Source organism: Cryptotermes secundus, unplaced genomic scaffold, assembly GCF_002891405.2.
Source record: "Cryptotermes secundus unplaced genomic scaffold, Csec_1.0 scaffold342, whole genome shotgun sequence".
Taxonomy (NCBI): domain Eukaryota; kingdom Metazoa; phylum Arthropoda; class Insecta; order Blattodea; family Kalotermitidae; genus Cryptotermes; species Cryptotermes secundus.
In genome coordinates this window covers 586,105-602,226 of record NW_019721764.1, presented here as the reverse complement: position 1 = coordinate 602,226, position 16,122 = coordinate 586,105, and the positions used below count along the sequence as shown (strand labels likewise).

At 39.4% G+C, this 16,122-nt stretch overlaps 1 protein-coding gene across 1 annotated transcript; it reads right to left on the bottom strand.

Annotated features, from left to right (window-relative positions):
• Positions 1-351: 351 nt before the first annotated feature.
• Positions 352-4,398, bottom strand: LOC111875656 (glycine-rich RNA-binding protein 3, mitochondrial). The gene is made up of 2 exons (XM_023872078.2): positions 4,200-4,398; positions 352-1,014 (listed from the first exon to the last, which is right to left on the bottom strand). The coding sequence occupies exons 1-2, from the start codon at positions 4,212-4,214 to the stop codon at positions 640-642; spliced, it is 390 nt and encodes a 129-aa protein (XP_023727846.1). The 5' UTR covers positions 4,215-4,398; the 3' UTR covers positions 352-639.
• Positions 4,399-16,122: the final 11,724 nt, after the last annotated feature.

Sequence of the window (16,122 nt, the reverse complement as noted above, 5' to 3'; positions counted from 1 at the left end):
GCTGTAGATGCGTACCAATTTTTCGGATTAACCTGCTGCCCCGTCTTCAGGTACAGAACCCTGAAGATGGATGCAGCAAGTTACTCCGAATCGTTAGTACCCATCTACCAGATTACAAGGCGTCAGAGTGAGAAGTGGATGGAAGTACCTCCGAATCTTGGGCGACTGTGTTTCAGTCCTCAGATTCCACTACCATGATGCTGTAAATAAATCAGTCGGTTAGTAGCCATTTCTGTGTTAATATTCAACTTCTGGATAACGTGTACCAAGTACTCATTGAAAATAACTGTTCAAGATCCACATAAGAATATTTTCTCACGATATGATATGTAAAGGATCTCAATACAATAATAAATGTTTATAGAAATACATAGATCTTTATTCGTTTCCACACACAACGGTATATCAGTTGACATATTTACTTGGTATAAAAAATGTATAAACACAGTGAGACGAGAATTGTTACCAACAATTTAAAGTGGTTTCCCTGATTCAGACAATCTTGAACAGGTTACAGCTACCACTTGAAACAATTAGCCACACTGCGACAAGAAAGTCTGTATCTTCCATCGCAAGAGAGGCAAGTAGTTAACGAGAACCAGTCGTTAGTCCGTTTATCATCTGCGGTCAATGACGTACTTAGCCATAGTACCCAAAACCCCTTCCCCACCCACCGTAACCACCGTAACCACCTCCAAATCCCCTACCCCAACCACCGTAACCACCTCCAAATCCTCTTCCGTAACCTCCCAAACCACCAAAGCCACCATAGCCACCATAGCCTCCCCAGCCTCTGCCGTAGCCACCCCATCCCCATGCCGACTCTGCTGTCCCTAGGGTCTCATCTTGGGGAACGCTGGCTGCGACAAGTGGCTGCCCCACTTGTTCCCTGGTTACGACAAGTGGCTGTCCGACTTTTTCCCTGGTTACCACAGTTGGGGCAGCTTCTTGTTCGCCGGCTGGGTAGGCGCGTGCGACAGCCATGCAAGTCGCCGCAACCAGCAGAAACACTCCCTGTAGGCAAAAGCAATCACAGGTATATTCTGCATAAATATTTGTGTGTCATATGGTAGCATTTAGTCATCGGAAAATATATCAGCTTCATGTTATTTTGAATGCCCTTAAAATGTCCTTCCTCAAAAAAGTACTTCTGCGGATAATTCGATAGCTCAGTCCGTATAGTGATCAGATTTCCCAATAAAGGATCGAGTATCAGGGTTTGATTCCCGGTAATGGCAACATATTTTTCTCTTCTCTGCAGCGTCGAGACCGGCTGTAGAGCCCACCGAACTGATACACGGGATATCAAAGGCTATTTCTTCGAGGGCTGAGGCATGGGATTGACCTCTCACTTCATTTTAATGCAGAGGATAAGAATGTGTGGTGCCGTACCTCCATTCCCCATACGTCTTCATGGTGAGGTGCTTAATTAATTTCCCCATATACAGTGAGGATAACAAGAAATATAAATAGGCAATTATATAATTTAATAATTCATTTCCGCGCACAATTTCCGCTAAAATGAATTTCAACTATGTTATTTTTTTTCATGACATAACCATAAGAATTTTGCACCTTAAACTCCAAATCCTGCATTTCCCTATGATATAATGAAGGCAAGCTCTAAATTCATCCATCAGAATAGTCGCGAAGTTTTCGAACGTAGCCCTGAAATTTACCATGCGTAAAAAATTCAGTGTTTAAACTGTATTTCACAAAACACGCTATAAGAGTAAAATTTTTGTAATGATAATTGGACGATGGAAGACGGAATGCACTAAACAGAATTTCAATGCAAATTTTACATACATATATGAGATAAACACAATAATAATATAAAGTAAAATATAAAAGGGCAGAGAATGCATTCGTAATTGGCAGGGAAAGTAATTTAGTTTTCATATTAACAATTCAAATGCCTGCGTCGTAATAATATTTTCATATGTATGCGTATGAAATATATTGCACATTAATTCCTCTGTAGGTCTGCGGGGTAGGGTAAGACACAGGTTGGGTTCTGAAGCACGGATAAACTTAGGACCTATTCTATGCTCGAGTAAATATTCTCACAGATGTTAATACGAACAGTATTATATTATGGGATGTAACGCTGTGTTGTTCGGTAACAGTTCGACATTTCGGAGGGATGTACGTCCTTGAAGATGGGGCAGTACGTTCCTCCGAAACGTCGGAGAATTTCTACCGAATGACTTAAGGTTGTCTCAAAATATGGTACAATTCGTAAGACCTACTTGTGTTGTTATGTATTATTACTTTTTGAATTATACAATGTTCTTCCCACTTTAAGGGCGCGAATGTTAAGTGACTATACACTTCTATCTTCACTCACATGCGCACGCGCAGTAAATTGTCAATGGGAATATGGGCTATGTCACATGCGTAATTAAAGTTAATTGGATTACATATTCCTTGACGCAGTTGCTATGGTTTAAATTACCAAGGACTGAAACGAGTTATTTGAATGGGAAATACATTTTTCATTGCATAGCAACAGTTCTCTCCCCGGTTAATATTCAACTATGTATTGATGTCTGAGCGGTTAGCGAAGTGCTGAGTACAAACAAGTCGCTCCTTAGAAAACCGCGTAACGTATTTGCTCAACTGTTGAGGTTGTGTAGTACGGCCTTGAGAAATGTCACCTGCTACACACTGAAGAAACTCACTTTCTTAGAACTCGCGTAATAGGTCTGAATGAGCATTGCAAATCACATTAACACACAAAATGGTTAGGGAGGAGATGGAAATATAACCGTCACTAAGACTGGCGTGCAAAAATGAACTAAACGCCGGGTAAAAGAATTTGTGTCCGTAAGACTACTGTAACATAAAGAATGCATAACCAAAATCGTTTTTATTTCATCATAAGAAACATTACTTTATAAAGAAGTGTAAAGTATTAACTATAGAAGTGCAAAAAATATATTGAAGTACGTGAGAAAGGCTATTTTATTGGTCTTCTAGGATGTGAAGCCGTATAGTTTGGTAGATGTGCACCAAAATTTCGAAGAAATCTACTGCCTGCATGATCGGAGTAGAAGGCACTGAACTAAAATGTCGTAACCCATAGAAATTGAAATATATTTATTACATTTCATAATAGCGCAAAAACTTATACTATTCTTTCCCACGCGAAATAAATTTATAAATGTGAGAGTTCTAATGTATAAAAGGTGTTGCTTATAATTTAAATCAAGAAACAATACTGTTAAGTGTAATATTTTGGTTAACGCAAAATATGACATTCAAAAACAGTTCAGTTACGGATCAGTTTGTATAATGTTAAATGCTTTCTATCAAACGCATAACTGGCGTTGAGAGTAACATAAAGAAAGGTAAGTTTCAAACAAAAGAACAGTCGTTGCTTATTTCAAATAATATCCACTGCTGAGAAGAATCACAGAGCCTTTCCGATAAATTAGAGAGTGTGTGTTGGTCGACGTTCGAAATGGGGACCTCTCGAATAGGAGACTTGTATGGGGAGCCTAGTGGCTCAACATTCAGTTCCGCTCATTGCGTGAGAACTGTATTGCTCGGTTTAACAAGAACATATATCTTTTGAATACAATCAGCACAAATGTATCAAAGAGTGGAAATATGTATTCAAACGGAGTAAATATATTTTGTAAGTGATCTTGTTACTGCCGTTGTTTACTTTTTTATATCTGAAGTTGAAAGAAGGTAAAGAGGATCATTATGTTTTTCTGGGTCGTGATATCGTTGAGTTTTTGTAGACAGATATCAACATTTCGGAGAAATTTACTGCCTCCATCTTCAGGGCATCCCTGGAAAAGGACCCAACGTGCCCATTAAGTAGAATATTGGGTGCGTTCTGAAACTGGGTTGGATGCTGTACTGAAGAGAAAAATCTGTTGCCCCTGTCGGGAATAGAACCCCGATTCCTCGATTGTCTAGCCAGTAGCTTATTCACTATAATAATTAGGTTATCCCGGCTCCTAATATTGAATATATTTAGGACTAAAAGTAAATATGCCAAACAATTTTTTGTCCCCAATGAGAAACACAAAATAAATTGAGTGTTTCTGTGTGAAACATGCAGACGGACAAAGTGGCCTGATCATAATAATGCCCGAAGTGGGGTACATCAAATTCGACTAATGGGTTCTGAATTAATTTTAATAAGTAAATTTATAGGTTGAAAGTAAATCACTAAAACTTACCAGACAATGATTCATTCTGAAGACAGAAAGTAGACTGTATCTTCAAACTGAAGACGAATGTATCCAGCAGCCGTTGAACTCCTGCGTACACCAACAGCTTCTTTGCTTCTGTTCCCCAAATTCAGTCGTTTTATATAGAAACGGCTTGGATGCCGCATACCATTGACTTTGCCGTGTAATGTCCCTGGGAATTCACAGCGGTCATCGTAGTCTTCGCCTTGGAAATGATTGGTGCATTTGGCTCGACCTCTCCTCCTCCCAACCCACTCACTCTCTCTTTCGCTTCGAGTCGAAATGAAGTCAATGACGAAGAAGAGGGGATGCAGAGGATGAGCAATAAAGTAGCAGGTAAGAAGATACTACGGAATGTTAAAGCTACATCTTACTTCTCCTTATTTCCCGCTCTGTTTCCACTACCTTTATCCACTCAACCCTTCCTCTCGGTTTTACATCCCTCTAAAATCCTTCCGTCTGAAGAATTTAAAAAAATAAAAAAAGAATTCGATAAGAGGATGAGAATGCAGTCGACATGGGACGTTAGACCTTGAAATTCGATGAATTAGTTCATTTGGTTTATTTAGACCTTTAAAAAAATGGAGTATATATGGAACTCGGCCAGTGAATGTGGCTTCTCTGCGCTGTATGGAGCAATAAAAAAATGCTTAACCGCAGACTCGATGTCACAGAATTACCAAGCACGGAGAAATGTTTCTCCGATCCTTCGACATTGCACGCAATGTGTCGAGCCTTCCGTTATTTTAGTAAGCTATATCAAGTATTCAGGCCACGTAACGTCTTCTGAGACAGAGTGACGGTGAATAATGAGTCTGCAAGGATGTGGGTGCAGTACTGCCCTATTTTGCGGGTACTAGCTGTCAGTTCACCTGGAAGGACTGAGAGAAAATAAAGGAAGCCGATCTCCGCCTGCATTTCGAAAGTAAATTAAAAAGGCCTTCAGGGGTGTTATAGTTGCCAAATATGTCGCTCCACGCAGCTGTCATAAACATTATATTTCCATCATACATAAATACGAAGTCAAATTATTCTTACGAGTCGTAACACTTCTATTACACCGAAAGAAACAATTTCTTTCGGGAATCTGTGTCCTAAGAACTAAACTAAAATTGTCAATTTGAAGATAATTATGTATTTTTGTTCAACAGAACTCATTACAGGGAAATCTAAGGCTCTTACAAATACCAGTTTCGTTTAACGCAATGTTAGCAAAACATATTAAAATCCCCATGAAAAAAAAATACACCATCGCTCGAGTACTACCTAAGTGAGCATTAAACAGAAAATTATACTCCTTAGAACAAAAGAAAATATTTAGACCGTAAATTTATGCTTTCCTTCTCAATGTGCTCAACAGATTTCACTGCACGTGTTGCAGATACTTGTGCAGAATTGAAGAGACGAAAACAGTAACATTTGTAACGTGATGGATTAACAACGCCGTACGTACACAAAAACGTCTTCCATTTACTCACAGTAGATTACTGTACAAAAACTTTCAATACTCGATGTAATAATATTTCACTATGTCAGATTTGAGGTGGCAACAATGGTAAGCATAACGATCACTGTCTTCTGGAGCATGCTTCCGTGTAGTTTGGTACAAACTTGTCGAAATGACCTGCTACCTCCGTCTTCTGCACTGAATATAAAGGCGGCAGGCTCCTCCAAATCTTTGGCACCTAGCTCCCACATAGCATGGCGTCATATTGCAGAAGATTGTAATCTTGAATTTATTAATTTTATTATTTTTTAATTATCGTACTATGTATTAAGCCGATCTCAGTGGCTTCGTGGTGTAAGGTATGAACTGTCTTCGCCCGCTCAAACACTGGGATCGTGAGTTCGAATCCCACTCGAGGCATGGATGTCTGTGTGTGTTCTTCTTTGTGAAGGTAGCGGCCTTGCGACGGGCTGATCCCCCATCCAAGGAGTCCTACCGACTGTGTATAAGGTAAAGAAACTGAAAAAGCTGCCAAAGTCCAATAAAGGGCTGCAGAGCCATAGATAGATAGATAGATAGATAGATAGATAGATAGATAGATAGATAGATAGATAGATAGATAGATAGATAGATAGATAGATAGGTATGTAGACAGACAGATAGATAGAGACAGATTATGTATTAGGATTTTTTATATTTTTGTCCACACTGAAGTCGTATATTTTTAGATTTGTTGCTTTGTTTAATTGTCTGTATTGAAATCCGACATTTCTACATTTACAAGTATTTCTTTGTTTGGAATAACCTCGAATTCTTTCACGTAATTCAGCTTTAAAACTAATAGCGCCGGAAAAAGTAGACTTGCGTTATTCGATTCAGTTTCACAAGAAAGTTCGCTGGCGCTTCTAAGATGTGTTCTAGCACAGAACATTCGAGGTCAGAACCTTCCGTTTTAGGACCTGTATTCCACAGACATGTAAGAGTATTAAGAAAGCAGAATTATATTTTAAAAACTGCATAATTTGTTCAAGTTCTAAGAACCAATTAGGTGATTACATCTATAGAAATAAACACTATCTGTTTTTAATATCACACCAAAACCCAAAACACAATTTGTTCACTAAAAGTAAAAAAGTAAAGGCGTATGGGGGAGCGGATGTATAGATCCACATTTACTTGACTTCGGCACTAGCTGGAGGTGAGTGGTCAGCTTCACGAACCTGCCGCTTTAACTCGGGGGAAAGATCCCCGGTACCCATTGTATAGGTGGCTGGGCGAGCTCCAGAACCGGTCTGGAAGATATGAAGAAGAGAAAATTCTTGTCCAGTAGGGACTCGAACTCCGACCCCTCGGTCGTCCAGCCCGTAGGCGGTCGCTATACCGACTGCGCTACCCAGGTTCCACAATTTGTTCATAAATAAAAAAAATATTTAGATGTAAGAGTAACCACAGGCCTTGCGACGAGCTGATCATCCGCCCAATGAGTCCTACCGAATGTGTAAGATCTAGAAAAACCAAAGTGAACGGAGACGTTCATGGAGGTAGACCTAGGCCCACTGGGGCTGTAGTGCCAAGGAAAAACAAAAAAGAGTAACCACATTACTTCGCAGGGCGAAGTCACCCTATGAACAAATAAGACACCTTACGTGTTTTAACGTAAGGGAATAAAGATTTCTCAGGTATAAAATTTACTTCCAAAAACGTGAGTCATCAACTTTAGAGAATTGTTTTTTAAATTGTGAATGACACGTCATCCGACCACAAGGACGGAGTCATGGTGCGAGCTTTCTGTTGCCTTAATCGTAATTGTGAATATACTCGAAGAATCGCTTGTAACGATACTCAGAACTGGGATGACGAGTATGAAGTACATTCTGACACTATCGTATAAAAATTAGAATATTATTATTTATTAGCAAGTCATGCTACACAGCAGCAATTACCAAATACTTTGCTACAGGCCCGTTTAAGTTTTCAAAAAGTGTGAAAGATCGCCATGCCAGTTAAACGTGGTGGAACTCATTCACATTTATCTAAAATCAAAGTGTAAATGAAAACACTGACTACAAGCTTAATTGTACTGAATTCGTAGATTTGAGGTATTGCTGTGATATGTGATTTATTTTATATGAACAACATGATTTTAACAATTTATTTTTGTTCTATTTCTAAACAATTGTTTTAGGTGGGGGGCTCGTTGAATACAATTTGCTGTCGGCAGTGTATATTCAAGGTAAATTACAAATCCAACAAACCGATAACAACACGATGCTGTATACATGTCTGTTTATGCATAAGGACTTAAAATAACAGTGTGTCATGTTTTGGAGAGATAGATTTCATGTTATGGTATAAATTCGCTCTAACTTTGTAACGAACATTGGAAAAAAATTGCTGTTTGATGCTCATAATTTTTAAAATGGTGATATTTCTTCGGAAATGTGTAAGTTATTCGTTGTGTTAATGACGGCACAGTAGATAATGTTTCAGGAAAATTGTCAATGATGTCATGCATATTAAAGAAATTTAATAGGGTGTTCTTTGCTAAGGGCTGAAAAATAAGGGTTTTATACTGGAGGGAACACACCACTTCGCCTAAACTCTGTTGCTGGTAATAATATGTAAGTCATGTGTTAATTTTTTCAGCTTATTTCTCCCCCAAATATAGTAATACACACAAAATTTATTTCTTAAACACATTAACACACCGAACTATGAAGCCATATATGAAAAGAGTCTTTAATGCACAATTACATAAGGAGGAAGGATAAATTGGAAAAATTGGATGAAAATATGATAAATAATAAGTAAAAAGCCTTCTTATTTTGAAATCACACATTCATCCACCTTACATTAAATCTACGCCTGTGAAGTAGAATATTTCAAATGCGTTGCGAGTAGTTAGTTGCATACAAGAGGCCGCGCCACAGCTCAAGCGGTTAGTCGCTGGCTTCCCACCGCGGCGGTACGGGTTCGATCCCGGGGTCTGGTCAAGTGCGATTTGTGGTGGACAAAGTGGCGCTGGGGCAGGTTTTCTCCGAGTACTTCGGTTTCCCCTGCCAATCTTCATTCCACCAATTGCTCCACAATGACCCTCACCTCTCATCTGGGGCTGGTAAAATAGGCCAGAAGGGACCGCAGTACAAGGTACTTAGTTCCACCCCACTAGCAATAAAAAAATAGTTGCATACCACCTACGTCTGGTATAGAGGCCAAACAAATTTTGGTTCAATATACTGAATACGAAAATTATGTGCTAACTTGGTTTGTGTGAAGTAATAGGAAGGAATGCACTATAATTTCCGTAAAATGTTCTAATATGATAATTCTGTCATGACCATATTTATGAAAGACACTACTGCAAATAACCGTAACTGTGAAAACTGTCGGAAAGCATAAATAAAATATTCTATTTCGGCGTTGTATAATCATTGTCTAGTACATCCACGTACATACCCTTTGAATATATTTGAATTCAGTAAAAACTTCTTCAATCAAAGAAGTTTAATCTGTAGTCAGTTAACGCCAGTTCAATGGTGAGGCTCCCAGATTAAAGACATGAGGAGGCAGTGATATATGAATACAGGGAAATGCTGAAGTAATAAATGGAAAACCGAAGAAACTTGGAGAAAAATCTGCTGCAGTGTCACTTTTCTGCCACATAATCTCACCCGGGATTGAATCCGGGTCTACGCTTTGAAAATCCAGGATGTAACCATCTGAACTACAAGGAAATTTTTATTAAAAATACATAAAATTTTGTTTATTTCCCGAAACGAATTTTTTCCGAACTCCATACCGAGGTAAATCCACATACTCCATATAATTATGATCTCATCTTGTTGTTTCCGTAAAGAGCGGAGGGTCGTACAGATTAACGTGCATACCCCAGAATTCGCCGTGGGCTTTGTTATTATTAATATATGGTACTCGCACAAATCTGTCTACAATACCAGACATAACTTGGGCGCAGTAACTCTATCGCTATGTTCGGTTCTCCCTCGAAACATTTAGAAAGGACCCGATTTGTGGACCAGCTCTGTGCATCACAGTAAACAACCTCATTCTTACGCGAAATCTGAGGATTTCATAACGGCGAAGATCTTACGGTCTTCTGAGACACAACAGCGTGTAGTCTAGCAGGTGGGTAGCATATATCAACATATTCGTTTGATCAAGTGGGATTTGTGGTGGACAAAGTAGCGTTGGGTCAGGTTTTCTCCGAGTACTTCAGTTTCCCTTGCCAATCTTCATTCCACCAATTGCTCCACAATCACGCTCACCTATCATCTGGGGCTGGTACAATAGGCCAGAAGTAGCCGCAGTTCAAGGGACTCAGCCCCACCCCACTAGCAATAAAAAAAAACATATTCGTTTACTGATAGACGTGTTACTGTATACAGAGTGTTATAACATCTAAACATTTGGTTAATGTGTCTGAATCAATTTGGGGCATTGATAAGGTTCGAAATTTTCATGGTGGTGAAGATTCATGTTGCTGTCTTCAAGGTAATGACACCGTGTAGCTTGGTAGGTGGTTAATGATGAGGGAATCTACACCCATAATATGTGAATAGAAAACCAATCACTATACTCACTGAGCTATCCCGATTTATTTGTTTTCCTTATTACGTCAGGATAAATAATCTTCTAGTACTTCAGAGTAGACCGCAAGGAAATGCCCTTTGTCCGTGTCGACTAACGATTCATACCGTTGTAATAAGTTCTCATCCAGCGTAAACAGTCTCTACAGGAAATGCAGTCAAATTAAAATATGGCGCGCAAGAGATCTATTGAGGCGGTCCGGCTTCGAACTCAGGTATGTGGGATTTGTGGTGGACAAAGTGGCACTAGGACAGGTTTTTTCCGAGTATTTGGGTGTCCGTTCTCAGTATTAATTCCGTCAACTGCTCCACATTCACTAATCATTCTACCATCAACAATACACGCTCTCGATACGGACAGCGCGTCGTTAAATAACAATCCCAAAAATGGAAAATCAAAAATATATCCGATAAATGATATAAACTCCGTCTCAAATGCAAACAATATATTTTGTGTCCTTGATCTTGCTTCCCCACACTACATGTTTCGGCCTCAGACGGCCATCATCAGGTGTATAACACTAACGTCGCTGTTAATATAATATTATTAAAAATATATCCGCTTTGCTTAGGAAATCTGCATTTATAAATATCGCTTCTGGAGGGATTGGAACCTGTTCCTGCGACTTATATTTGAAAAACAATTTTGAACATCCTGGAATCATAAAAGTAAACATTTTTCCTCTTTTTGTACCGAGCACAAATTTTGCAATAATAACGAAGGGGTAAAAAGTTCTTCATAAGGACCAGCGCTGCGTCTGCAAATAATTTATATGATCAAGGATAAAACATAGCCTGCTTAATTTTTAGTAGATTCACAGACTGAAATTTAATACACGTAGTTTGGTTACGTCAGTTCTACTACGAAGTTAAGGTGTGACGTAAAAAGCACACAGACATATGCTGTTATCATGATTTAAGAGACTACGATTATGGGTCTGTGTACAAGTTCGTGAAGAATAAATTGATGCTTCATAAACGTAACAAATTAAAGATTAAAAACAATAATTTTCCGCTTATAAGATATGATGTTAGGGAAAACCGTTTGGCTTCTGCTAGACAGTAAAAACATGATTAAACAGCCTTGAATCGATATTTCTGAATACAGCAAACGCGAAGGGTACTCGACCCACAAGTGAAAGGTACCCAGTAATAATGCCGAAATAATTTATAATTTATTAGTAGTTGGATCTCGTACTTGTATTAAAAATACGTGCATTGCCTCCCAATGAAGAACTGTCTTCACTTTCCCCGACTCAATGAGATTCTGACGATCGAGCCATGTCTGGATGACCATTCAATTTGTTGAGCAGAAGATGTAATTTCAGAATTTTGCTTGAGGTTGTTGTTATCTTTAGTTTTCGAGTTTATGTTCGAATTTGCTAATCGGTTTATCTACCACGGAGTTTCTAGTCGAATTAGATGACATTCGAGATTAAACTATTGAAAAGGATAAGATACACAGTCAGTGTGAATATTCAAACACCATTTACTTACTTTCCAAAACACTACAAATATAGGGCTTCCTTAAATCTATTTCCTAATACCTGTTGTATGACTGTTAAATATATTTTGTTACTACGAAAGCAGCATAAAGATTATAAAGAGTATGTTATATAAGATGCGATCTTTGGTAGGTCACAATCAGACACACATGTACGTAATTAAACTGAACTGCTATTATGAACTATAAGTTATTTAGTTTTCTTCAGCATTTCCAGTGATCGGCGCTTGGCGACATAGGTTAAAGTCTCGCTCCCAAGATGACTACTAGGCTGGTTCCAAATAACGCAGTAACGTACTATTGTATTTATGAGCTTGGTTGCATTAATATACCTTTCGTACGCATATATTTTTTTTCTTAAATTCAATTTATTATCAAGTTACCTTTCTTCCTCACTGCTGATAACACTACATCAACAACCTTAGGAGCTGCACAAATAACACGTAAGTACAACTATAAACAACCATTAATATTTGTGAAAATAAAATAAAATATAACACGTTATTTACACATTACAGATAACACTCAAGTCAAGGAGGATGAGGTGGGCAGGACATGTAGCACGAATGGGGGAGAAGAGGAATGCATACAGGATATTTTGGGAAACCAGGAGGAAAGAGACCACTGGGAAGACCAATGCGTAGGTGGGTGGACAATATTAAAATTTATCTTAGAGAGATAGGATAGTATGGATTGTTCTGATCTGGTTCAGGATAGGCACCAATAGAGGGTTCTTGTGAACACGGCAATGAAGCTTCGAGTTCCATAAAATGCTGGGAAATTTTTGAGTAGCTGCAGAATTGACGGCTCTTCAAGAAGGGCCCAGCTCCATGAGAAAACACACGCCGCAAAGGAATTGCTACGCGAATAATTCCAAAACGAGAAATACTCGTACAAGTATATTTTCAACGAATGGACGACTACCACAATAGAACACACTAAGTTGCTAATTAATTATTATTAAAGCTACTTTATTTTAATTATGAAATATCGGGTTCACACGCGATACGTAATTTTGACATACAGTGCAACAATTTTAGCAAGAGAGACAACACATGATGATGGCCATATACTGCCGAAACATGTAGTGAGGAAGAAGGGTGACTGGACAATAAGCTGCATTTAAGAAGGATATATATGTATACAAAACCGCAGTAACACGTTATAATTGCATGAGACATACTAAACTCATTCATGCAGTAACATTAAATCAGACATGGAGGAAGATACAGCAACGTCCTTCACATCAGTCGGATATACACGTAATATATGAAGTCGCGAGAGACGGAAGTAAATATGGTAGAGAACAGTCGTCTGCCTCGTTTATCAACCAGTTTCACGTGTGATGGTGAATTCGCTTCATAGAACTTTGTCTGCAACGTCCCCAGCTTCTCGAGAACGCCATATGAGCTGTCTGCCATGCTTCTTATTTATATGCTTAGGAAACAAGGTCAATTTGTTGCAAGCAAACCATAAAACTTCTAGACGCGGTCTTAAATTCAAACCGATGTGAAGGACCACCTGTAGCGCATAGAAATGGGCTCGATATACGCAATATTCGTATATTTAGACATCAGTTTGGTAGGACAGGCATATTCCGCATAAATTCAAGGATACAAAATGAGCAAAGTAATTTATTATTATTATAGGTTATCCTCCAACAGTGTTAAGTGTAGAGAAGGAGAGAGAAAAAAATAACTTTTAGTACAAAGAATGGGTGGGGAATCGTGTTCCGATAGAGTAAACACGATTTCCATAGCAGCTCCTCTTAATCTCGAATGCCTCTTTGGTCTTTATGCTCATTCCTTACAGATACAGATCTGAATTTTACTTTTTACATTGCGGCATGGCTGTGAAGAACGCGGATCACGTAAATCGATTTATTTATTTAGACGCAATAAGAGACACTACATGTAAATCCACTTGTTCTTCATACCACATCATGACTAAATCTGTATAGACATACTTTTTAAATGAAGATTTATGTCTTCCGGGGTATGACGCCGTGTAGTAAGATACACAGTTACCGAAGTCTTTATGGAACCTACTCACCGTCCCCGGAGTATCTATCCTGCCAGTAGGTGCCTCCGAAGCTTTGGAAATCATCTCTCAGGCTACATGGCGTCATGCCCGAGAAAGCAGATAAATTCATAGCCACCGTCATGAGAAAACTGCAGCTCTCGTTATAGATACTGTGGGAAATAAACCGAAAGTTGTTTGTTTATAGCTACTGATATTTTCATGCAAAACTTTGTCCTAATATTCAAGTGACTGCCTACAATCTGGGAGGTAAGGGTTCGATACCCAGAAAGAGGAAGAAATCTTACATTTGTCCCCATGCTCAGCCCTGCCTCTGATACCCACCAGGTTCCTATCCGATAGGTACCCGCGGCTCTTTCTTCCGACCCACCTACCTGTCTGCCTGCCTTCCTACTACCTACCTCCCTACTTACCTACCTGCCTGTCTGCCTGCCTACATGCCTGCCTTCCTACTACCTACCTACGTACCTACCTTCCTGCCTGCCTATATGCCTGCCTTCCTACTACCTACCTACACCTACCTACTACCTACCTATCTGCCTGCCTGCCTGCCTGCTTACATGTCCTGCCTTCCTACTACCTACGTATCTATCTGCCTGTCTTCCTACTACCTCCCTACTTACCTACCTACCTGCCTGCCTGCTTACCTGTCCTGCCTCCCTACTACCTACCTACCTACCTATCTGCCTGCTTTTCTACTACCTTCCTACTTACCTACCTGCCTGCCTACTACCTACCTACCTACCTATCTACTGTTGACTTCTACAATATCTAGTCCACTACACTTCTTCATATCTTGATGCCCGTGCACATGGGCAACTTTACCGTCTTATAAGTTGCTTCTTCGCAGATGTGTGACAAAACAGGATAAGCAACTCTGCGGCATTAAGTAATATAACAAATGTGCAATAGCATGACACAAAATGTCTGGGTCCTATATTTAACTGCTTCCTCTCAGAAATCTGTATGATCGCCACGTTTGTATTATCCATGGAATAAAATTACAAGTATGGGGGCAGCATCGTCCATGCGCAACAATTGTCATACCAACTCTAAAGCAGACTGATCCACTGGTTCAATAGTTGCTAGAGAAGAGGGACCCAAACATGGAGATACTTTTCATTTACAGAAAAACGAATTCAGGCTGAAGACGGATTTTTTGGCTTTGGTATACGAAATGACACAAAAACAAAATTCTCTTTCCTTCTCAATTTGTCTTCCTCCCGTCGTCCTTCCTGCTAAACAATTTCATTCCTTTATCTTACTTTGCCTTATTCATATCCTATTCTTCTCTGCCTTTTTTTTTTTGCTTCTCATTCGTTTCCTTCCTCGTCCTTGTAATCTTGTTCTTTCTCTTCCTTCTCCCTCTTCTCCCCGCCTCCCATTTGATCTACGTGTTCTTATTTTCCTCCTCCTCCTTCGCCAGATCCACAATACTGACCCATATAATTGCAAGTTTGGAGCTTGAGGAATAAGGAAAGTGGTTGACACTCCCCACTGTTTGCAAAACGCGTTACTTCATTTTCACATTCCACATTATTGCTCTAAGTAGGCTGACATACGTAATGCACGCCCTTGAATCAGCAAAGTACGTCACTATCCATGAAAAATATGAAGTTCCTTAATACCTTCTTATTTATCCTCCAAGAAATGTCAGATCCGTCGTCACAACAGGCAGATTACACTCGACGCATGCGTGGTGTGGGGGGCTACGTCTTCTCAATTCAGCTGCGAACCACATCCTGCAATCATCATCATCATCACTGGCACGACAGCCCTTTGTGAGCCCTGGCCTTCCTCAGGATTGCTCGCCATTCTTCTCTATTCGATGCTACATTCCTCCAGTTCTTTACACCCAAAATTCTTATGTCCTGCACATCCTGCAATGAATGGGTATTTGTTCGGTCCACAGGATCTGGTCCACCAAAAGCTTAAAGTGTCCTAAAGTAATTATCATCTCTTTATGTACCTGGCCTTCACATGTAAAGTTCTGTTAACAGTTCAGGCTCTATATCCGCTATATATAGGAATTAGGTTAACAGTCACACAACAAATATACTCGCTTGTGTGACGGTTAACCTAATTCCTATATATATCTGGAACACGCAACAGGATGCAACCAATGAAGATCGTCTGTATCCGCCATATCCGCAATCGAATTTCTACGTGATTTAGGCGTAGTTTCACGACTGTTTTGGAATATAAATCAAATAGTACGTTAGAAAAATACGGTATTCTAGTCTGTAACATCGCGTAGTAGGGAGAGATTCAGGATATAACAGTATGCCAGAGAATAAACCAGTAGGAGCAGATAGC